The sequence below is a fragment of the Castor canadensis genome, chromosome 18, assembly GCF_047511655.1.
Source record: "Castor canadensis chromosome 18, mCasCan1.hap1v2, whole genome shotgun sequence".
Classification (NCBI taxonomy): domain Eukaryota; kingdom Metazoa; phylum Chordata; class Mammalia; order Rodentia; family Castoridae; genus Castor; species Castor canadensis.
The window spans coordinates 34097868-34122720 of NC_133403.1; the positions used below are offsets into that span (position 1 = coordinate 34097868).

A 24853-nucleotide genomic window follows, 5' to 3' on the forward strand; every position below is an offset into this window, starting at 1 on the left:
CACCTTCTGTTTCTGGGAATTTGACAACTCTAGGTACAGCAGTACTTCAGTCTGTATCCACAGGGAATGGGTTCCAGGACCCTTCAAGAGTACCAAAATCTGAAGGAACTCAAGTTCCTTATATAAAAAAGAGCAATGTCTGCATGGAACCTGTGCACATACTCCCATAGACTTTTTTTTGGTGTCACTGGGGCTTGAATTCTGGTCCTCAAGCTTGCTAGGCAGGTGCTGTACCACTTGAGTCACTCTGCCAGGCCTTTTAGTGATGGGTATTTTCAGCTATTTGCCTGGGCTGGCTTTGAACCATGATTCTCCTGATCTCTGCCTCCTGAGTTGCTAGGATTGCAGGCGTGAGCCACCAGTGCCGGGTCTCCCATATACTTTAAATCCTCTCTAGAGAACTTCCAATAGCCAATACAACGTGTTATGTGAGTAGGTGTTGTCCTGCTTTGTTAAGGGTATATACATTCACAGGAGATGCATTTTTTCCTGAAAGTTTTAGTTTGTTTGTTTGAAACAGGGTCTTGCTATGTAGCCCAAGCTGACCTGGAACTCCTGATCCTCCCACTTTAGCGACAGAGTGCTGGGATTACAGGCATGCACCACCATAGCCAGATGGAATTTTTCTCTTTTTTCCATTAGAATTTTTGTTACTTTTTCAGCTAAAAAAACTTGTTTATTGTCCAAAAAAAAATCACAACTTTATATATGCATATAGGATAAAGTTGAGGAAAAATGCAATAATCAAAGCCTTGTAGAGGGGGCATGACTTACGTGGTAGAGTGCCTGCCTGGCAAGCTCAGTGCCCTGTATCACACACACACACACACACACACTTGTATAAAATATAATAATTTTATTTAAAAAAACCCCCACATGCAACAGAACTCAGCAAAATGCCTGAAGTGATAAAGTGTTTATTTCTAGATGGATTAAATTTCATTTTCTATTTTTCTGTATTTTCATTTTTAAAGAATGAGCATATTATGTTTATAATGGGGGGGAGGGAAATAAAGCAAACGTTTCCTAAAAAGTAAGTGTATCAACCACAGGGAAATACTTCATCCAAGCCTTCTTAGAGTAGCTCTGGTTATTTAGTAAATTCCCTTCCTCCCTTCATTTGTGTGGTGCTAGGTCTTGAACCCAGGGCTTTGTACATGCTGGGCAAACACTCTACCACTGAGCTACAGCCCCAATCCTCTAAGCTCTTTCTAGCTCTGCAAATTAGATCTACGTCAAGCCACATGTCCTATGTCCAAGCCACATGTCTTGGCCAAGAAATGCATCTGATAGGTGAGTGTGAGCTTAAACAACAGAAGAGTGAACCAAGAGTGATCCGACAATGTTTTCTCCAGGTCTGACTCCCAGGAGGTCTCATTTCAGGGGACAGAGCTCACAGTTTTCCTTGCCAGAGACTTCTGTCCTGGCTGTCATCTCACTGGCACAAAGAGGACCCATTCCAGAGATACTGGCTCTGGAGTACCATGTGCCATACAGATCACGATCATCGACTTAGAAGCTGAGATGGTGGAACTATTTACACCACAGAAATTTGCCAGGTGCATGCCTGCAATCCTAGCTACTCAGGAGGCAGAGATCAGGAGGATCCAGGTTCAAAGCCAGCATGGGCAAATAATACTCCAGACCCTATCTCAAAAAAAAAAAAAAAAAAACCCATCACAAAAAAGGGCTGGTGGAGTAGCTCAAGGTGAAGGCTCTGAGTTCAAATCCCAGTACTGCAGAAAAAAAAAAAGAAAGAAAGAAATTGGCGAGGTGCCCATCCCCCGCACCATAACACCTACCACACCTTGCTGGGGCTGCTCTCACCTGCGAGGAGGACACGGGATTCAGCCCTTTTCTTCAGCTCCTGGTAGCCCATTCCTCAGGGAACTAGATGATCTCTTGTCTGACCTGTCTGCAGAGAGCGTATCACCTTGGTCCCTCTTGGTTTCTAGTCCAGGTTAAAAATAGCAGGCTCATTTGAGACCTCTCAGTTTTCCACTGCATCCTGACAGCTTCTTCTTGGAACTTTGCCTGATTTCAGGAACTTTCTTGCTAGACCAGTTCACACCCCTATTCTTTCTTCTGAGCAGAAAGCAAAAGGGAGGTAGGGGACACTGGTGTTGCTGGAAGGTTTAGCAGGTTTTCTTCTCCAAAGAATAAGCCAGATTAATTTTGTCCCTGCTCTTTGTGGTGCCAGCCTGTGGGTCCCAGGCCCAACCAAAGAGCCCAAGTAGGACTTTTGTTATCTGCCTTTTTGTTCCTGTACAAGTGAGTCATTGAGACTACAGACTTCTACCCAGGCAGCTCCCTACTGGCCTTGTCTTCCCAAACCCCCCAGGAGAATATCTCTATGTTGAAAGAGGCAAGTCGTTGCTAAGAAACTTTTCAGCATTACCTCTGGGAAGGGGACACTGACAAGAGGTGGAAAGGGGCAGAAATAGTAGACACAAAGATAGTTTGCTTGGGTCTTCAAATATCTAGGCTGCAGAAGCACCAGCTATGGAGACAGGCAGGAGCCCTGCTCCTGTTCCTTCCTCTTAGACTGATCAAAATGATAAAACGATGCCCAGACCGGAGGTCTCAGTAGTAGAATGCTTGCCTAGTGGGCCTCAGGCTCTGGGTTTGACTCCCAGCACCACAGAAAACAAAAACAAACAAAATGATACCAGCCTCAGACCGGAGTTCAAATCCTGCTGCTCCTATTCATTTGCATTGTATTGATAATACCTTTCTCTCCTTAGCCAGAAGGCAGAAAAAACCCAAAACAAAACCAGTCCCTTGTAGCAGCCTGGACAGAGGGGCATGTTCACCTCATGGTCCATATCTGATTGTGGGATTTAGGGACCCTGGCTGAGTGGCATCTCAAATGACAGACCCCAAAAAGGAGTACCATAAATCTGTAAAGATCTTTATTGACCTCCTTTCTTGAGTCAACTCACTTTGTCCTTACAGCAGTCCCACGGGGTATGTGTGTGTGTGTGTGTGTGTGTGTGTGTATGTGTTGGACTATCTGCTTCTGAGACAGAAAAACTAGGACTCTAAGAGACACCTACCTTGCCAGGGACCCCATGGCAAACCAGTCCTGTCCAGTCCCGTTGGGAGAGGCCTGAAATGCAAGTAGGTGCCAGGGCACCCCAACCAAAGGGGCTGGGTGTTTCCTGTCTGTGTCTGCCATACCCAAAGCATCCAGACTCATGTCTCTTGGGCCCTGACAGCCTGTGTATGTGACAAGACTGGAACTTTGTTGAGCAAGCAAGGCCCGGGTCAGATTGCCTGAATCTAGTCCTGGCTTTACCATCGATCAACCCGGTGGGTTCTCTTGGAGTGTGACCTCCCAGAGCCTTGTAAAAGGGGATGGAATGGAGCCTAGGGTCCAAGGGTTGCATGGTGTTCCGAGGACAGTAGAGCCCTGTGATGACTCAGCAAGTAGTCCCCACACCTGCTCTGTGCCTCTCCCCTTGCATGGCACCCTGAGTGGCACAGAAAATTCCAGACTGTCAGCTGAAAACTTGTTTTTATTCATAGCTTATTTACTTGAGGTGAGGTGCAGGTGTTGGCCAGAACCACATTAGAACCAATTAACTTGATGTTTATGTATTAGTTTAATATGTACATATATATAGTGCAGTACTGAAGTTTGAACTGAGGGCCTACACTTTCAGCCACTTCACCAGTCCTTTTTAGTCATGATTTTTTTTTTTTTTTTTTTGAGATGTGGTCTCTTGAACTATTTGCACGGGCTGGCTTCTAACCTCAATCCTCCTGATCTCTGCCTCCTGAGGAGCTAGGATTACAGGCGTGAGCCACCCTCTGATATTTTACAAGGAACATTTTCAGATATGTAGAAAAGTTGAACACCAAATCCCCACTTCCCAGACTTTGGATGAATATTGTATATTGCACTAATTGAAATTTTTTTTTTAAACAGGAAGTTTCTCCCTGGGCTCCTTCAAGAGTGGCTCTTCCTGAGGATTCAGAAAGTGGATACAGAAGGGGATGAAATTGGGAAGGGACATGGAATGGGGAGAGGGGGAAGAGAGAGAGAGAGAGAGAGAGGAGAGAGGAGAGAGAGAGAGAGAGAGAGAGAGAGAGAGTCCGGGAACATAGCTCTCAAGGAATGTGCTTGAGTAGGAGTGCTTGGGTAGGAGTGGGGGTACTAAAAAAGGAAAACAACAACAACCCCCCCTCCCCCAAAAACTCTTGCTGAACAAGTCCTGCGGGCTCCGAGGCCCTGGCTCTCTCTTGCTGGGTGGAAAGGTCCAGATATCATCTTTCTCTGTCTCTGTCAGACTAGGAAAGGCAGCGATGGCGGCTCGGGAACGCGGGTGACAACCCCAGAGCTGCCCTGCGCTCCTTCTGCAGCCTGGCCGCGGGCCGCCCGGGCTCGCCAGGCTCCCGGGGCTCCGCAGCCCGAGCGCGGGGAGGGAGCGGCCCGGAGCCCAGGGCGGCGGTGCGTCCTGCGGCAGCCGCCGGGCTCGGCCGGGCCCAGCTGCTGTCCCCGCGCCCCGAGATCGCTGTCTCTGCTCCCCGAGATCTCTGTCTCCGCGCCCCCAAATTTCTGTCCCCGGCCGGACTGAGCTCAGCGTAGCGCGCCCTTTGCATAAAGCCCTCCTCCCCGCCAAGGTGGAGGAAGTTGGGCGCCCGCCTGCACGGGAGGCGGGAGGGAGCCCGCGCCTGTTGTTTTCCGCCCGCGGAGTGGGCAGGCGGGCGCAGGGGCGGGGTGCGCCTCCCTCCGGCCCTGCGCTCTGGAGAGGGACCGGCCGGGCTGCCAGCCCCGGACCTGGGCTCGCCCCTCAAGCATCCTTCCTGAGAGGGGGGCAAGACTGCAGAAAGAGGGCCACTCCGCCGCCCCGACGACCTGCCAGGGGCAGGAGCGCACGGTGTCCCCCGGGGGGACCTGGGGAGCCCTTGGGGCGCGCACCCAGCCCGGCTCCAGCCTGCGCTTCCTGAGCGCGGATCTGGGGCGATATGGCCGCAGGCGGCCGGGCGCCCGAGCTCCGCGTCCTGCTCTGCCTCGGGGCGCTCCTGGCCCGCTGGGTCACCGCAGGTAAGGAAGGAAGGGGCCGCGATCGCCCGCGGAAAGTTGAGTTTTCCCAGGCAGCGGTGGGGAGGGGACCACAAGGGACCCGATTCCCTCCCACTCCGCCGGGTCCTGCTGCAGCTCTGCTGCCTTTGCCGGCAGGAATTTTCCCCGGCCTCCCCGGCCTCCAGAGGCGCGTGCAGGGGGAAGCGATTTTTTTTTTACCACTTCTCCCTTTAAGCCTCTGGTTTTACCCGGTGCACACACAACGGCTTCCACTTTATTTCCTCTCCTCCTTCTCTCTGCCCAAGGTTGAACTGTACACCTGTAACCTGTGGATTTCCCCTGCTTGCCTTACCTGGGCACTCAGAGCCGTGTCTTTCTCCTTCACTTTTTTTTTTCTTCTTTAAAAAATTTTTTTATTTTGAAATAATTTCAGATTTACCCCAAATTTCCTTCATGCTAGACATGATTAACAGAAGGTTTTTCAATGCTTCATCTGTACTCTGCTTTGAACCAAGGGTTGCTTGCAAAAAAATGTAGAAGGTAAAAAGATTGGAAAAACAGGTTTGAGTTTAAGTCATAGGTCCGTGCCTATCTACTGTGTAGGGTGAAAGTTGAGAGCAGCAGAGGTATGGGGTGACTCCAGAGGGAGTCAGGAGGGGTTTGCTGTTTTCTGGGTGGTCCAGCCTACTCAGCTGGTCTCCTTTAGGTAGGTTGTAAATTGTGCCTGAGTTTCCTAGCAGCAAGTGGCAAAAGTTCCTGACTGTTAAGCTCTCACAAGTTTTTATTTTGTCTGCTTTTTAGCAATCTTATAAAATCTGTAAAAATTTCCTATCATCTAGATTTCCATCTAGAAAAATCTGGAGGTCTTGCTAACACAAGGTCTGTTTTCCCCCTGGCACTGGGCAGTGGTCATTTTATTTGAATACCTGGGGCCATCAGGACTCTGGGCTAAAATCTTGCTGGAATGAAGTAGCTTTCGGGATGACCCTTGCTTCCCCACAGGTGAAACTCACCCCACTGCCATTTCCTGTTATTATTATGCCCACTACCTCACCTGTGTGCAGGGCCAACGGCTGCCTTGGCATGATATATGTATCATATATATATATCATTATATATATATATATATATTTTTTTTTTAAAATTTATTTATTTTTTAAAATTTTTGTCTGTTTTTGTTTCTGTTTTGGTGGGACTGGGATTTGAACTCAGACCTTCCCACTTGCAAAGCAGGTGCTCTACTGCTTGAGTCTATTTTGCTCTGAGTATTTTGGAGATGGTGGGGAGGGGGGTCGTCTCATGAACTGTTTGCCTGGGCTGGCCTTGAACCATGTTCCTTCCCATCTCAGCCTCCCAAGTAGCTGGCATTACAGGTATGAGCTACTGGCCCCCAGCTTTTTTGTGTGTTCGTGATGTTAGGAGTTGTCTGGTTAAGTGTTGGCTTTGTCTTGACTCTCATCTGCAGACAACATTGGTGCTTCCACCTGTCACCTCCATCCATGGGACACTCCAGGGCATTCTTGGGAAAAGTTGCTAGGAAAAAAATCAATGTTTGAGTATAACTCCAACAGTGGCAGATTGCTTACTTAGCATGCAGAAGGCCCTGGATTCTATCCCCAGAACCATAAAATGTTTTCTTTTCTCTTTGTGGTTACTGGGGTTTGAACTCAGGGCCTACACCTTGAACCACTTCACCAAACCTTTTTTGTGAAGGGTTTTTTTTGAGATAAGGTCTTGCAAACTAATTCCCTGGACTGGTTTTGATCCTTCTGATCTCTACCTGCTGAGAAGTTGGGATTATAGGTGTGAACCACTAGTGCCTGGCCACCACAAAAATTCTTTAAACCATTTTCTGTGTCCCCTCCTTTACCTCCTTTGTTCCATATTCTGAATTTGAGACTGGAGGGGTCCTGTGGACATGGTGCAAATGACTTCTAGAGGCACACTGCATCTAGAACACTAGATGTTCTATCATTTTACTCTGGTGTGGAGACTGGGTGCACTTGAGACTTATGTATGACAGATCCCCATCTCTGGGTGACGTGTGTGGGACCTTGAGTAAATCACTTAGGCTTCCTGAACCTCAGTTTTGTCAACAGTAAAACGAGGGTTATTAGACCAGCATGCAGGGAGCAAGTGCATCTCAGGCCTGGCTTTCCTTGCCTGTGCCAGGCATGGCTAATCGATGACCATGTTCTCCACTGAGCCAGGACAGCTGCACTGCAGCCACTTCTCTTGACTAGCTCATCTCCAAGGTCACCTTCAGGTTCAGTAGTTAGAAAAATGGAGCTAGTGGAGCCTGGAGGAGAAGTGCTGTGTCTTCACGTGACTTCTTCTGTGGCCGAGACATTGTTGGAGTAGACAAAGTTAGCTCAAGTTCAAGGGGAAAGCTGCACTAGATCCAAGCTGCCGATCCTTTATTCCTTGGCTGAGGGTCAGGGAAGGGGCAGGTCTGCAGGTGTCAGGGACATACATTACAGCTGGAATCCTGCAGTGGTCCTCTGTGAGGACCGACACCTGAGAACCTAGGGTCCAGCCTAATTGGTTGAGAATGACCCTTACTTGCTTTTTGAAAAAAGGACTGCTCTAAACTGGTCCAAAGCATTTCTTACTATTTGGGAATTCCTAACATTAGGTGATATTCTGCACCTTTCAGCTAGTACCTTAGATTTTTCAAAAATTTTTTTTGGATGGGACTGGGGTTTGAACTCAGGGCTTCATGCTTGCAAAGCAGGCATTCTACCACTTGAGCCACGGCTCCAGTCAATTTTGCTGTTTATTTTGGGGCTGGGGGCGGGGTGGGGGGGAGTCTCACAAACTATTTGCCTGGGATGGTCTTGAATCATTATCCTCTCAATCTCAGCCTCCCAAGTGTCTGGATTACAGGTGTGAGCCACTGGCGCCTGGTTCAGTGGCTTAGATTTCTTTTTTTTTAAAACAGTGTGGCCAAGATGGCAAGAGATTCAGCACTTCTGTGGCTGACTTCAAGCCTTTCCAAGGGAGCCCCTTCTAATCAGACAATAGGCCAAATACAAGCGGAGTGTGGGAGCACATGCCTGTAATCCCTGCTACTCTGGAGGTGGAGACAGGAGGAATGAGTTAGAGCCCAGCCCTGGCAAAGTTAGCGAGACCCTGTCTCAAAAACAAAATAAAAGCAAAAGGGCTGGGAGCGTGGCTCAAGTGAAATAGCACTTGCTTAGAATGCACAAAGCCCTGGTTTCAAACCCTGGTATGGGATTTAAATAAATAAAAAGGCCAGATACAGACGCCCAACATTCTTTTCTTTTGGCAGTACTGGGGTTTGAGCTCAGGGCTTCTTAATTGCTGGGCAGGTGGTGTACCACACCCCCAGCCCATTATTTTTGAGACAGGGTCTTACATTTTTTTGCCTGGATGGGCCTGGACCATGGTCCTCTTACTCGTGCTTTCACCCATGCTGGAATGGGCGCACCACCACACCCAGCTTTTTTTGTTGTTGAGATGAGGTCTCACCAATGTTTTTTTTCTGCCCAGGCTGGCTTCAAACCATGATCCTCTCAATCTCTGCCTCCCCAGTAGCTGGGATTATAGGTGTGAGCCACTGTGCCTGGCCACTTGTCACTCCTTTTATAAATGAGGACTCACAGAGGCAGAGGGCACTTTTGTTTTGTCACAGCAGCTTTAAAGTCCACCCTTTTAAAGTGTACAATTCTGTGGCTTTTAGTATTTTCCCCAGGTTCTGCAGCTATCACTACTTGTTAATTCTAGAATGTTTTCATCAGTAGGTTCTGCTCAAGTGGCCTCTGTGGAGTTGGGTGTTGATTGTGGAGGGGACTGAAAACCTGTGCTACTTCTCAGCAAAGTGGAGTACATTTGCTTCCTGTTACCTAGAGACGCTTAAATGCCAAATCAGGTGCCCTTACCAGCTGTCAGCCTCGAGTGCACATCATTGTCACCCTTGGGGCTTGCTACCCAGCATACTCTCTCAGTTGCTGACTTAGATGTTTTGGGGATCCTGATAATTTGTCTGTGTAACAAGGCTGCTGTTCTGCTCTGGCCTTTGAATGCGCTGTCCCCCTTTACTTGGGTCGATGCTCACTTGCCCATCAGAACCTAGTTTGCTTGCTGGACTCTTGCCTGGTCCATGCCCAGGCTGGACTTAGGAACCTTGTCTTCCTGTTCATCATTCTGAGTTGTAACTGCCAGTTTATGGTCTCTGTTATCCGCTAGCCTACGAGGCGGAGGTTTCTGTCTGCTTTGTCCCCATTGCATCCCTGGAGGCCAGCACAGGGCCTGCCCTAGCGTGGGTGCACAGTTCCTACTGTCACTGTCAGCCCTTTCCTATGGAGCTGCCTCGAGAGCTTTACCCCAGGGTAGTTTGGGTCTGAGATGGAAAGAGACCAGAAGAATAGCAGCAGCAAAGTCAAAGCCCTTTTCCTTCTACCCCATCTGGAGTTCTAGGCAGATGAAACCACGTGGGGTCTGTGTTAGTTCCTGACTGCCACAATAACGCCGCTTAACAGACAGACACAAAATGGTTGCATTGGTGTGGTGGGGCAGGTGGCTCTGCAGGTCTGGCCTGGGCTCCTCACATGTCTGGGGATGGACCTGCTCAAGGCAGTTTGGGTGTCTGCACGCACCATGCAGTTTTCGTTCTCCCCGTGCAACCTGACCTAGGTTAAATTTTTTGGTAAAATACAGCTATTCGCTCTGGCTGGCCTTGAACCCCAATCCTCCTGATCTCTGCCTCCTGAGTAGCTAGGATTACAGGTGTGAGCCACCAGCACCCAGCTGGTTTTTAACTTTTTCAGGGGCCGCCATCCTGTTTATTCCCACTAACAGTGCAAGGGTTCCAATTTCTCCATAATCTCACCACATTTGTCATTGTGTGGCCTTGTCTTTTGTAGTGGCTTCGTCACGGGTGTGAGGTGACAACTCATTGGAGTTTTGATTTGCATTTCTCTAGTGATTAGACATCAATAGACACCAGCACTTTTCAAGCCTCTGCTTCCATCATATTTGCTAATATCCAATTGGCCAAAGCAAGTCACATGGCTGAGTCCCTAGAGGGGCCTGGGCAGTGGACAGGTGTCTACTGGGCTGCTTGTATCAACCCCAAGTCATTAGCATCAACGAATGGCCACAAATCCTGATGCAGCAGAGGTTCCCTATGTTTTCCCATCTTTAAACACATATGACTTAAAAAAAGAAATTCTAGTGCTGAAAAGCAAGGTTGTTCAGAGATCAAGACAAGTAGTAACAGCCTGACTTTCCTTTGCCTAGGATTGGAGGCTGTTGTCATCGGTGAAGTTCACGAGAACGTTACTCTGCAGTGTGGCAACATCTCGGGCTCCAGTGTCCTGGTGACCTGGTACCGGAACGACTCGGAGCCTGTCTTCCTTCTCTCCTCTAATTCCAGCCTCCCACCGGCTGGGCCTCGCTACTCTCTGGTGAACACCAGCTCCCTGTACATCAGGGATCTGAGCCTGCAGGACGAAGGCAACTACACCTGCCAGGAGGTCCTCTCTGACACACGCAGCTTCCCAGTGTGGCTGCAGGTGGCTGGTAAGTGGGGCCCCAGAGCCATGGACAGGAGCTCAGGCTTTGACGTCAGATAGATGGCTGGATTTCGGTCTCAGCTCTGCCACTTGCAACCTAGTGACCACTCTCACCTGTATTTCATCACCTGTAAACTGGGGTGACAAGGACTCCTGCCCCCATAGAAGAATAGACACCAGTTTGTAGTTCTTTTAAGGGCCCCTGGTGTATTACTTAGTTATTTTATTTTTTAGGTTATTGTTAATATTGTCCTTGTTCTTCACATCATTTTATTGTACAATGTAATCGAGTTAGATGGCCTTTATTCCAGTCCTAAAGCTGCCACTTATTTCTATGTCACCTTGAGTAAGTAGCTTAGTCTCTGAGCTTCAGTATTGGGGTGTGAACTCAGGAACTCCTTCTTGCTAGGCAGGCACTCTACCACTTGAGCCATTCTGCCAGCCCTTTTTTTCTGAAAGGTTTTTTTGAGATAGGTTCTCCAAACAATTTGCCCTGAGCTGGCTTAGAACCGAGATCCTTCTGATCTCTGCCTCCTGAGTAGCTGGGATTACAGGCGTGAGTCATGAGTGCTTGACTTCTCATTTGTTAGTTAGGGTTACTGGGATTACATTCCTTGTCAGGTAGAGTGAGTGCTGTTTGCTACAGTGCTAAGCACATGGTTTGACTGGAGTTGCTTGCTCTTACCGCTCTTCCCTAAAATGGTTTCTCTATCTGCTAATGTCTATGCATGCATTCAGAATGGGTGTGCAGACTGCAGCCTGGGGCCATGCCTGGCCAGCCACCAACAGTGTAGAGGGTTTTTATATGGCTTGCAAGCTTTGAGTATTTTTGAATACTTTTATAGGTTGAAAAAAATCAAAAGAATAAATTATGTATCAAATTTTAGTGTCCATAAGTAAGGTTTTACTTGCATATAGCCACACTCATCATTTACATATTATCTGTGACTGCTATGACAGCAGAGGTGAGAGACTGTGATGTGGATTGCAAAGCCTGAAATATTTGTTCTCAGGTCCTTTTTTTTTTTTTGACATTTTATATTATCATATTTTTGTTGTATTGGGGGAACATTGTGACATTTAATCACTTATTATTATTATTTTTTTTTGGTGGTACTGGGTTTGAACTCAGGTCCTCGCGCTTGCCAGGCAGGTGCTCTACCACTTGAGCCACTCCACCAGCCCTCTGGTTTAGAGGGACAGGCCTGTTCTTTACCCAGGATGTAGAGTTTTGTAGAAATTCCTGTGTGGTCACTTTACTGTCCAGAACCAAGTTCTTCATTAACAAAATAAATGATGGACTCATTCTTTTATTCAATGTATGTTTTGGGAGCATCACGTCAGACGCTATTCTAGGCTCTGGGCCACAGGATTGAATGGGACAGACCAGGTCCCTGCCCGCGTGGAGCTGGCAGGCCAGAAGGGGAGACTGTGACAAGAAACAAGTAAGCAAGACACATCAGGCAAGCCAGTGGCTCACGCCTGTAATCCTAGCTACTTGGGAGGCTGAGATGGGGAGAATTACAGTTTGAGACCAGCCTGGGCAAATACTTTGTGAGATCCCCATCTACAAAATAAGTGGAGGTGTTGCTCAAGTGGTAGAGCACCTGCTTTGCAATCGTGAAGTCCTGAGTTCAAACCCCAGTCCTGTCAAAAAAAGACCACATCAGAGGGGCCAGATCCATGCAGAGAATTGAGATGGGATGATTCAATTCTCTAAAACACTTAATTTTGTTTGTTTACTTATTTATTTATTTTGAAGTGGAGTCACCCTGCATAGCCCAGGCTGGCCTAGAAACTTTTGATCCTCCTGCCTCAGCCTCCAGAGTGTTGGGATTACAGACATGCACCCCACACCCGGCTCCAAAATACTTTAAATTGGAAGGTACAAGCTGAGCATCCTAAACCAAAAATCAAACTTTTGAAACTCCCTTAAATTCAGATCTTCATATTAAGGGTGCTAAACTGATAAAGTCTTCACAAATATTTGAAAAAAATCTGAAATCTGAAACCCTCCTACTTGGGCCCAATCATTTCGTATTAAGGATGCCAAGCTTATAGGAGCATTTCAGCTGAGCATGAGTGGGAGGCAAGGACAAAGGGAGAGCGCACCAGGAAGAACAAGTGCTGGCATCAGGCACTTGGGAGAGGGCAAGTGTGGCAGGAGGCTAGTGTGTGAGGGAGTGGCACGTGGGAGGCCACATCAGACTAGGCGGGGTCAAGTAGGACTGGGGTCAAGGGTTGAATGATGTCCTTCTAAAAGATAAGTGGAAGTTCTAACTTCTGGTACCCATGAATGTGACCTTATTTGGACATAGGGTCTTTGCAGCTGTGATCTCGTTAGGATGACGTCATTAGAGTGGCCTGATGTCACTTGAATGGCATCTTTAGGTGAGCTGGAGAAAGCCACATGAGGACAGGGACACTCAAAATGAATGTCACAATGAATGACATAGGCAGAGACTGGGGTGACACCACTGCAAAGCTGTGCATGTGGCACATGCCTGTAATCCCAGCACTTGGGAGGTCAACAGAGGAGGATCATGAGTTAGAGGCCAGCCTGGGCTATGAGGCAAGACCCTGACTCAAAAAGAAAAGCTAAGGAAGAACAAGGAAGGTGTCCCCCTCAAGCCTTTGGAGGGGGCACACAGCCCTGCTGACACCTTGATTCTAGACTTACGGCCTCCAGAACCGAGGGAGAAGACATTTCTATTGTTCTAAGTTCTATTGTTCTATCATTCTGGGGTTTTATTAAGGCAGCTCTCAGATCCTTATACTCTTGGTCAAGAGTTGCTCTTTTTGCTTGCAATATGGAAGCTTCAACTCAGGACCTCACAGTTGTTCAGCAAGTGCTTTACCACTTGAACCATGTCCTTAGCTCTTTTGCTTTTAATCTTTTTTTCAGAAAGAGGTATGAGATGTAGGTGGTCAGAGCCAGAGTAGTGGCAGTGGCCTTGGCGAGAGAGCACAGGTTTGGAAGGTACTCCAGAATTAGACCAGCAGGACTTCCTGGTGGATCAGAGGTGGGGGATGAAGGAAAGAGAAACCCCAAAGACACTTCTGGATTTTAGAAGGATCTCTAAGGTTTCCTCCAATTCTCCTGGATTTCAGAATCAGTGAGTGCAGTATTTCTGAGTCAGGAGGAGTGATAGATGAATTCCTGAATAACAAGGAATGGATGTGGGTTTATCAAAAATATGTCACCCATTGTAACCCAGCTCCATTTGGGTCCCACTGTGAGCTTACAGGCAAGTGCTGAGAGGCTCCTCTATCCAGCTGCGTCAGACTTGTCACTCCCTGTCTTCTCTTTTAACCACAAAGGAGGTGGATGGCATTTTACCATCTTTTTAAATTGTCATTCTCTCCAGTTTATGATGACTCAGACTGACGCTGGTCATTGGCTGAGGTTTTATTTTTAAACAATACTAGGGTTTGAACTCAGGATTTCCCACTTGCTAGGCAGGCACTGTGCCACCTGAGCCACACCCCCAGCTCTTTTGCTTTTCATGTAGAGTCTTGCTTTATGCCTGGACCATGATCAATCCTCCTATCTATGCCTCCTGCATAGCTGGGATGACAGGCACTCACCACCATGCTCAGCTTATTGATCGAGATGGGGATATCACTAACTTTTGGCCTAAGCTGGCCTCGAACTGTGATCTTCCTGATATCTGCCTCCCGAGTAGCTAGGATTACATATGTGAGCAATCACACCTGGCCTCATTGGCTAAGTTTATTGGGGAGTGGATTTATTTCATTATTGCCCTGTAGTGAGATAAATGCCAGGCCTTATTGCCATGAAAACAAACTTACAGTTTTTAAAATGGCACTAAATCTAGGTGGCGTGTTACATTGTCCTACAGGGAAGCCTGTGTGCATCTGAGCCACTGGGATGTGACTGTTTTATGGAAACCTCTTCACTGGTACCCTGACCTGTGCAGTGCCATGTCTGTGAGAACTGGACGCAGGTGTCCTTTTGTTCACATGCACCAGTGGGATCTCACTCCTTGTTCCTTTCCCAAGAGATTCCTGTGCAAAACATCAGACCCCTCTGGGCACCAGGAGCCCTTTCCTGCCCCTCAGAGGGTAGTAGATGGGAGGTCTGGGTGGAAATCAATAATCATTTTTGCATAGAAGGTTTGGGAAGGTGGACAAGGATGACCTACCTGCTGTTTTCCAGGAGGACAGTGGTATCTCTGGCTGACTGAGAACAACTGAGGTCTAGATGCCTGGTTTCTAACTGAGGTCCTACTAACTGTTGTGACCTTGGGAAGGTCCATTGAATTTCTCCACCCTCAGTTCAGGGTCATGGTGGAACCTAGTTGTAGATTTGTGACACACAGATGGGATTAAGTGGCACAGCCCACGGTGTGCACTTAGTCGTCCCTGTTCCTGGATCCATTGGTGAAGCTGGTGACCAGATTCCTGTGGAAAAACACATTTTCAAGTTCCCAACAGTCAATTCACATCTGGGCCTTTTGAACAGGACTTTGAGTGGGTCAGAGTCCTGTCTTTGCTTTTCCCATCGTTTTACTGACATGGTTGATAACTTGGCTACACAACTCCTTCTCCTAAAGTGAAAGGTTTAGAAACATTCTAACATGACCTTGGAGCTGGGGGGAAGAAATTCCGTGATGTGACAAGCTGTTATCTGAAAGTGACCTTGGATATGTGAGTGGACAGAGATGCTGTAGAAACACAAAGCCCTGCTGTATGAGGGCTGGGAGGTTTCTCCCTTCCACCCTCCATGGCATTTGGTCAACATCTTCTAGGGAGTCAGGTTTTCTGTAGGTCTGGGCATTGGAATGGAGTTTCCTCCACCATCCTGCCAACAAAAGAATCTGTATGTTGTTAACTGAAAAGTAGAGTTGAGAAATGTGGCCATCAGGATTGGGTCTCTGCTTCTATAAGGGTACAGAAGTCCCCTGGTCCACCACAGTTCAGGCAGCCAAGGCTGTGGATTTCATTCTCTCTTGCCTCCATATTGGAGTGAGAGTGGGATTGGACCAGCTGTGCGTTTACCTGCAGAAAGGTTGGAGGGATAGAGATGGCAGTGCTGTCCTAACACATCTGTAGACCTCTGGCTTCTTCCCTGATGTTGCCTCTTAGGCATTTGGGGACCTGAGTGATCAAGCCAAAGACCAGCCATGAAAGACCCCGGTCAGAATTCATAGTACACGGTGCCAGGTTCTCCCTGAGTTGTTTTTCCCAAGTCAAGCAAATGTTTCAGGAACATTTGAATCAGCTGGCACTTGGGCAAAGAGGAAGCTGGCTTGTATCCGCCTCCAAAAGCCCCGTGGATTCAGCTGGAGCTGGGGACTCCTGTCTAGCAAGTAATGTGACTGTCATTTTGAACTTCTGACAAAGGGAGTCTCAGGAAAGATCCAGGTTTCCTGACATACACACCTGTAAGAGAGCCCTGTTCCATGTTGGCAGTGGTGCCATTGTGACATCATAACATAGAGTCCCAGGGAAAGGGACTGTGGGCACCATGTAGGGAAATTATTGGCCCCCACCAGAAGATGGGGTGATTCTGGCTCAAGGGTTGATTAGTGTGGGTTTGAAGCAGAGGTGGGTGCTTAGCGAAAGCTAAAGACCTCAGAGTTTGGGCTTTGGGGATGTATTGGCAGTCACCTGGGAGTGTGGGGTTGTCACTTTCACTTATAAAGTGAAATGAAATTAGTCTCTGGGCTGGTTGCCAGTGGCTCATGCCTGTAATCCTAGCTACTTGAGATGCTAAGATCAGGTGGTTCGAAGTTTGAGGCCAGCCAGAGCAAATAGTTCATGAGACCCCCCATGTTCAAAATAACCGGAGCAAAATGGACTGGAGGCATGGCTTAAGCAGTAGAGTTGGCTGCTTTGCAAACATGAAGCCCTGAGTTCAAACCCCAGTCCCACATTCAAAAAAAATAGTGTCTGTGGGCTTTCTCACAACTACTATCCCATTGTAGAACTAGAGGTACGACCACGGATTAGCAGAGACTGCATGGTGCACTCTTAGGCATTTTTAAATGCTGGTGTTAACTGAAGAGTAAAATACATGTACTTTATTGTTAATGAAAAATCCGAGACACTGAGGTATCAATGAATTTGTTGTGACCCTTGACTGAACAATCTGTCATTGTTCATTATGGTGGGAGACAAAAGAAGTTAGTTCGGTGTCAAGAAAGTTAGCAACAGAAGATTGTTCTAGTATAGAATTTGGGTTTTATGAGCTAATAGGTAAAATTGAAGATAGATAGGTAGATGGATATGTAGGTAGGTAGATAGATTGGTGATAGATAAATAACAAATTTCCAGGTATTTTGTATTGACTCAAGATATAATAATAAAGTATTTTTTTAGTAGTACAGGTCTATTAATGAGAAGAATAGGATTCTTTTTAGGAAAGATTAAATTTTACTTAATCAGAATTTAAAAGACATGTTCTTTCCTGTGTTTCCTGTGTCCAGAACATGTTTAAAAGACATGTTCATTAAAAGACTGGTGGCTCACAGCTATAATCCTAGAGGCAGCGATCAGGAGGATAGCAGCTCGAGGCCAGCCTTGGTAAAATAAAATAAAAAAAAAGGTGTAACTTATCTCAAAAATAAACCCAATGCAAAAAAGAGCTGGTGGAGAGGCTCAAGGGCACCTGTATTGCAAGTGTGAGGCCCTGAGTTCAAACCCCAGTACCACCAAAAAAAAAAATTATTCTTTCTCAACTCATCTCATCAGATTAATTGCAAATGTTTATGTGTAAAAACCAGCTCACAGGTTGTACAAAAACGGGTGGTCTCTCATTTGCCGAGCTGTTTTAGAATTCATCTGTAAGTATCCAGTGATAATGGTATCGGGTAACTTTCACTGACTATCTACCAGGCTATGTGTTCTGTTCATATTATCTCAGGGGGTCCTTCAGTAACCTGGCAATGTTGATTATTAGTGTCCTCCTTTATAGGGAGGCCAGGAAAGTGAGACTGGGAGGGATGGGTACCTGTTCACCTGTACGTGGCAGTAGGATTTCTACCCAGGTCTGTCTGCACTCAGTACGATCTTATGATCCTGAGGTGATGAAGAAGTCAAGAACTGACTCTAACACTGATAGTGACCAAGGCCCTGATGGGAGGGTGGACTTTCATAGCCTCCCCTATTTTTATTTGTTAGCCCTTTTATTTTTGTTTCCTCTCCCATCTTTCTCTCTCTCTCTGAATAATTACTACCATTTCTCTGTGGTGAGATTGTTTCAGAATATCAGGGAGTGGAGACACAGGTAGGAGGGTACACATTAAACATCCCAAATCTGAAAATGCAAAATCCCAGATACTCCAAAATCTGAAACTTTTTTTTTTTTGCAGTGCTAGCAATCCAGCCCAGACCTTGTACATGCTAAGTGAGCACTCTACCACTGAGCTACATTCCCTGTCCTTGTTGTTTTGAGACAGGGGCTTTCTATGTAGCCCAGGCTGGCCTTGAATTTGAGATCCTCCTGCCTCAGCCTCCCAAGTGCTAGGTTTACGGTGTGTACCACCACTTTTTGCTGAGAGTTGGCTGGTTAAAAGCCCCTCCCAGCTGGTGTCTGGGGTTCCACACTGTCCAGGCTTGCTTGCTGAGACATGGCAGACAGGAGTGTCTGAGTCACATTACCTTCATGGCCTGGGCGTGGCCACCAGTACTCGAGAGCCCCTGTACTTAATTGGACACATTCCAACTGCAGGCACACCTAGGACCTGCTGGTCCACATACCTGGCCAACTAGCCAGCAACGGGGAAGGGAGCATTTGAGCACCTCCCAAGCCACAGTGTCATATTTTCCCAGACCCTGTATGGGAGGTGACATGACTCCCACATTACCAGGAGCCAGCCTCAATCTGACAAGCACGTTATCAAAAACATTGTCTGTAGAGAACCACATTTTCTCTAGTTACACAGTGGCCACAGCTAAATAGGACAGAGGTGAAGCAGCTACTTGCATCGAGAGGCTCTGTGTGACAAAGTTGTTGCCTTCCACAAATGATTCTGCTCAAAGTTTTATAGCCCAAGATTTATTCCTTAGGCAAAGCGTTGCCCTTCTTGGACTCTTCTTTCTAAAAGAGAAAGTCTCTGGGGAGGCAGCACAGTAACTTACTTTAATATGAACAGCTGTTAGATGTAGTATTCAAAATTGTTTGAAATTGACAAATAATTGTATGCATGGATTTATGGGGGAAACCATTTTCTTCCTTCCTTCTTTCCTTCCGTAATTTCTTCCTTCCTTCCTTCCTTCCTCCCTTCATCCCTTCCTTATTCCTTCCTTCCTGCTAGGGGTTGAACCTAGGGGCCTCACTAAGCATATGCCCTACCACTGAGCTGTGCTCCCAGCTGCGAGGTGCATTCTTTCATCAAAGAGGATGTGGCACCTCAGGTATTCTGGGTACCAACGGTGGAGGGCATCTCAGGACAAGAGAGAAGTTTAGAAACTGAGATGAACCAAGATAAGTCCCACTAGTTTATCAAAGGCCTCCAACTTGGTGGACACTATTTTGAGTATTCTACTATATTCACTCATTTAATTAGCACAACAATCCCATGAAGTGGTTTCTGCCATCACCTCCATTTTTCAGATCAGGAAAGGAGGCTCGGAGAGGGTAAGTGATTTGCCCAAAGCCACACAGCCAAGTGGAGCCCAGGGTTAAAACAGGAATGAACATTTCTTACTTTTCAGTGTGGTGAAAGCAGGTGTTCAGCACACACCACATCCTTCCACATTGCTGAGGGACAGGGAGCCAGTCTTACCAGATCCAGGAACAGTGGAAACCCAAGTTCCTGGATGCCAGCCCAGGGCCAGCCTTGCAAGCAGGCCTCCATGGGGGAGCAGCCTCCCGGCCGCTGTATATCCCTTCCACTCTGTAGGATTTTGTTTATTTATTTACTTATTTATTCATTTTATTTTTGGTGGTACTGGGGTTTGAACTCAGGGCCTTGTACTTGCTAGGCAGGTGCTCTGTCACTTGAACCACTCCCCCAGCCCTTTTTGCTTTTAGATTATTTTTTCACACAGGGTCTTGTGATTTTTGCCCAAGGCTAGACCTTTATCCTGCTACCTGCACGTGCCTCATAGCTGGGATCACAGGCACATACTGTCACACCTGTCTGGTTGGTTGAGATGGGGCCTCGTTAACTCCCCCTTCCTTGCTGTCTTCCAACTTTGATCCTCCCAAGTGCTGCCTCCTGAGGAGCTGGGATTACAAGTGTGTCGTACAGTTTCCAGCCTCTGCAATGATTTTAGATAGAGGAGATTAATTCTTTTCTTCCTCTATAAGGCTTTATTCCCCCCCTGTAAATCTCACACACTTGTTGGGCACTTAGCACAACTGTTGCGTAGTACTTGGTAGATACCATCCACCTCATTGGCTACTCCTGATCATTTGTGTGTCTGTTAGAGCTGGTCAGGAACTCAAACGAACACTTGCATCATTCACACCATCCCCATCTCCCTGTGGTTCCCAGGCGGCCCCTATCAGATCGAAGTCAACATCTCGACCACGGGCGCACTGCCCAATGGTACCCTGTATGCTGCCAAGGGCTCCCAGGTGGACTTCAGCTGCACCAGCAGTGCACGGCCGTCACCTACGATTGAGTGGTGGTTCCAGGCTTACTCCAACCCTGAACTCTTTGAAAAAAACCTGACTGTCAACAACTTCACGCTGATGGGGATGTCACAGAACCTCCAAGGGAACTACACTTGTTTGGCCACGAACCCGCTCAGCAGGAGACAGCGAAAGGTGACCACCGAGCTCCTGGTCTACTGTGCGTAAGCACGCCCCTCCCCACTTCTTCACCCTGACCCTCTGTGAACTGCATGTTTGTGTGGCTGCCTTTTGCCTTTAAAGGACTGCATACTGCACAGGTCCTTGCATGCTTCTGCTGCTTCCTCAGTAGCGTGCACACACTCGGGCTGCTGTTTGTCACACTGGGAGTCAGCTCCTTGAGCCACAGGGGGAAACTAATACAGAGCCTCATGCGTTACCACTTTTTGTAAGTAGAGGTGAAAGTATGTAACATTTTAAAATATACAATTCATTGGCATTACGAATACTCACAATGTGTATCATAAAATATACAAAAAAAATATATATATATAATTGCCTGTGTTGGGGATGGGAGAAATATGTCCCTCCACTGGTAACTCCCTGTCCTTCATCTACCCTTGGCCAGAGGCAAGCATGGTGAGTGTCTAGCGCCCAGCACTGTCCAGTAGAATTTTCTGCCGTGATGCAGATACTCTATTCTGTGTGGTCTAACAACAACAACACTCATTTGTTACCTGTGAGCACCTGAAATATGGATAGTGTGATGGAGGAATTGAATTTGTTATTTATGTAATCGATTTAAATTTAAATAGTCACACTGACAGGACAGAAGTGCAAAGACCAAGGAGACCCAGGTCCTTGGAGATTTCACACTCAGCAGAGGACACCCAGCTATTTTCCAGCCCTAATTTGTGCTAGGTGGAGTAGCTGACCTAGGAGGTGTTTCTGTGAGATCCTGGTTCTATAACCCTTAGAGCCAGCTGGACGGCTGATGTCAGAGTCTGTGATTAAGCCCACCTTTTCCTCTGGTGTTTTGCAGCACCCCCTCCATCACCTCCTCAGTGTTCTGCAGAGACGTCACCGGAATCACCCGCTCTGCAGCTCATCTGTCGCTGGGACGGAGGATACCCTGACCCTGACTTCCTGTGGACAGCAGAGCCAGGAGGGGTGATCGTGGGGGATTCAAAGCTGGGGCTGGAAGTGCTGAACGAGTCCCAGCTGTCAGATGGCAAGAAGTTTAGATGCGTTGGGAACCACATAGTGGGTCCAGAGTCGGGGGCCAGCTGTGCAGTACAAATCAGTGAGTCTGGCTTGTTTTGTCGTGGGGCTGGGGTTCACCTGCTTTTTTTCTTTTCAATGAATCATTTGAAAGTAGTTCTGGGAAAGAAACCTCATCGTGTTAGAGTAACCTGAATTCCTTCCCTTTCTTCCTCACACCTTATGATTCCATCCTTTCAAACTTTAAAGATGCCTTTCTAAGTAAGATTCTTGGTTCTAGGCGAAGGTGCTCCTCATTTGGCTAGTGCTAATTGAGCACCTGCTATGTGGCAAGTCCAAGTCCAGTTACCAGGTGCTAAGGATGAATAGTAAGCCAGGCAGACAGGGTTCATCCATTAGTTCCCTCTTATCATGTAACAAGCTACGCCAAACTTGGTGGCTTAAAACCGCGATTTGTCATTTCACGATGTCCATGGGTCAGGAATTCAGGCAGAGCTCAGAGGGGATGGTTTGACTTTACTTCACAAAGTTGCATCTCAGCTGGAAGACTGAAAAGTTGGGGAGCTGCAATCATGGCTCACTCGCATGCCTGGTGAGTGGTCTCCTCTTCACACAGGACTCTCCACTTGGCTGTTGGAGTGTCCTCCCAACATGGTGGGCGGCTTTCCTCAGAGCAAGTGGTGCGCTGGGGAAAGAGAGAGAGCCAGGTAGAAGCAACCCTTTTATGGCCTGGCCTCAAGAGTTGCCTGGTATCCCTTCTTCCACATTCTGGTTCTTAGAGATGAGTCACTAAGTTAAGGCCACATTCAAGTGGGGAAAATCATTAGGTGTCACTTTTTAAAGGAAGGAATGTCAGAGAGTTTCTGGTCATATATTGAAAATCTTTCCGTTTTGGGGGGTGCTGGGGACAGAACCCAGGGCCTCATGTATGCTAGGCAGGTGCTCATCTACTGATCTATACCCTCAGTCCATGACTCTGTTCTTAAAAATAAATGCAAATTAGACTTTGCTCTGCGTGCAAAGTCTAATCGTGTATATGACCTTTGGGGGCTGGAGAGAGATTACCAGGGGGATTGTTTTAAGGATAAGGGGACCATTTCTGAAACTTTGGTTTGGAGGCTCCAAAATAGAAAGATTCTGATGAGGCTGGTCACTGCTGCTGGCTTTAGGACCCCAAAGAAAACCTGGGTTAACAACAGAAAGGGAAGGGGCAGTTTAACAACATGGAAGGAACCTTACTGTAGGATGGGAGCTCACATGTGAGTTTTCCCAGCAGACCCAGGCTTGGGGGATTCCCAAGCCTGGACTTGACCTTGACAGAGGATCTGTTAGGGTATTCCCATCCCCTTGTCCATTTTCTCTCTACCTTCGGCTTCCCTCTTCCCAGAATGCCAGCTGTGAAACCCTGGAGTCTCCTTTGAAATAGCTGCCAAAAGTATGAATGTCATAAAACCCCAAGAAGGAGATGCTTTCTGTGTGGCTTGAGAAATGCTTCTGTAAAGAAAACAAATGGACCCCTGTCGTATCCTGGCTGGCTCCCCGTGTCTCACTTAAATCAGAACCTGAGGCCACAGGGAAGCCAAGCTCTTAAGTTTTCTAGGGCAGATCTGTGGTGGACAGAATAATGCCCCTCCTAGTTGTCCATGTCCCTACCTGTGACTCTTACCTTACCTGACCAAAGGGGAACTTTGATGGTGAGGTTTTGGTGTTGAGCTGGGGGTGTTATCCAGGATCACACGTGGACCCAATAACACCACAAGCATCCTTATAAGAAGCAGGAGATCAGATTCAGTTGTAGGTGACATGACCACAGAAGCAAGGAAGAGGCCATGAGTCAAGGAATGCAGGCAGCTTCTAGAAACTGAAGAGGCAAGGAAACCAATCTCTGTAGCACCCAGCAGGAACCAGCTTTGCCAACATTGTGGGTTTAGACCCAGATCATTCAAGATTTCTGACCTCCAGAACTGTATGGGAATACATTCATTATTTTAAGCCACCGAGTTTATAGCAATTTGTCTATCAGCAGTAGGAAACAGAGCTGCCCCCTGTCCTCTGGAGCAACCTTGTGGACTCTGGGTCCATGTTGTATATGGTCGGGTGTTGTTGTTTTACATAGAAGCCCATAGTGTAAAAGTAAGATAGTGGACCACAGATCCTGAGTGACTGCTTGGATTCCAGGCTGACACAGAGTCACCAGCTTTTGCCTACAACTTTCCTGGTTTTAGTGTTGGGACATCCCAGGAGCCTCCACTCCTAGGCAAACTGGGATAGTTGAACATTCTGAATCCTAGCTGCATGTCATATTTTGTTCTGTGACTTTGAGAATAGACTTTGAGTTGCTAAACTTTCTCTGTGCCTCAGTTTCCTTCTCTGGAAAATGGAGATACTAGCCCGATTATTGTGAGAGTGCATGTGTGTAACATTGGCTAGCACATAATAAAAGCTTAACGAATAGTAGCTTTTATTATTATTATTATTATAAGTTCAGGTGTGATGCAGACATTGCTTCCTTTGTTAGGAAGGAAATAGTATTCTTGCAGATCTCAGGCTGTTTTCTTTTCTGATCACCAGGGAGCCCCACGCTCCTCACTGAGCCCATGAAAACTTGCTTTGTGGGGGGCAATGTGACGCTCACCTGCCAAGTGTCTGGCGCCTACCCTCTCGCCAAGATCCAGTGGCTGCGGAACCTCACCCAGCCCGAGGCAGTCATCCAGCCCAATAGCCGCTATCTCATTACTCAGAATGGCCAAAGCTCCACCCTCACCATCCTCAACTGCTCCCAGGACCTGCACGAGGGTTACTACGTGTGCCGGGCTGAGAACCCTGTGGGGGTGAGGGGAGTGGACATCTGGCTGAGTGTGAAAGGTGAGTGATAGAGATGACCCCAAAGGAGGAGGCTGAGATCATCAGAGCACCCGGCACAGCATGGGGCTACTGCTAACAGAGAGCTGGCATATCTGCTTGCTGTGGCTTGACAATGCAGCTGGGAAGAATTACTGTCCAATCCTAAAGGCACTAACATTTGCATAGGAATCCAAAATTATATAATATCTTTTACATCCCAAAGGAAAAAATATAAAATATATAGAAGTTGTGAAGCATAACAGTAATGTAAACTCCCAAGAAACTCCCATCCCACTTAAAGTACGGAGTAGTGTAGCTGGGCAACACCTGTAATCCTAGCTATGTGGGAGGCAGAGATCAGGAGGATCAAGGTTCAAGGCCATCCAGGGGAAGTAGTTCATGAGACCCCATCTCCAAAATAACCAGAGCAAAATGGGCTGGAGGCATGGCTCAAGTGATAGAGTACCTGCTTTGGAAGTACAAAGGTCTGAGATCAAACCCCAGTCCCACCAAATAAAGGAAAAAAAAATACATAGCAGTGTTTAGATTGGGGCCAGATTTAGAAAATAACAGTAGAACCAAAATACACTTAAATGTGAATTTCAGAAAAACAAGCAATATTTATAAATATTTCAAATATTGCATAGGGCATGTGCTCATGCTGAAATATTATTT

General features: G+C 47.2%; 1 protein-coding gene across 2 annotated transcripts in view; it reads left to right on the forward strand.

The window, feature by feature from the left end:
- Positions 1–4609: 4609 nt before the first annotated feature.
- Vsig10 (V-set and immunoglobulin domain containing 10) overlaps positions 4610–24853 on the forward strand; it is a 29148-nt gene continuing 8904 nt past the window's right edge. Inside the window, exons 1-5 of one of the 2 annotated variants that reach the window (XM_074061257.1) lie at positions 4617–5050; positions 10292–10573; positions 20034–20333; positions 21156–21416; positions 23906–24199. In XM_074061257.1, coding sequence (XP_073917358.1) covers positions 4972–5050; positions 10292–10573; positions 20034–20333; positions 21156–21416; positions 23906–24199 — 1216 coding nt within the window. In that variant the 5' untranslated portion in view covers positions 4617–4971. Of the gene's footprint in view, positions 5051–10291; positions 10574–20033; positions 20334–21155; positions 21417–23905; positions 24200–24853 lie in introns of both variants that reach the window. The other variant, XM_074061258.1, reaches the window with a different exon arrangement.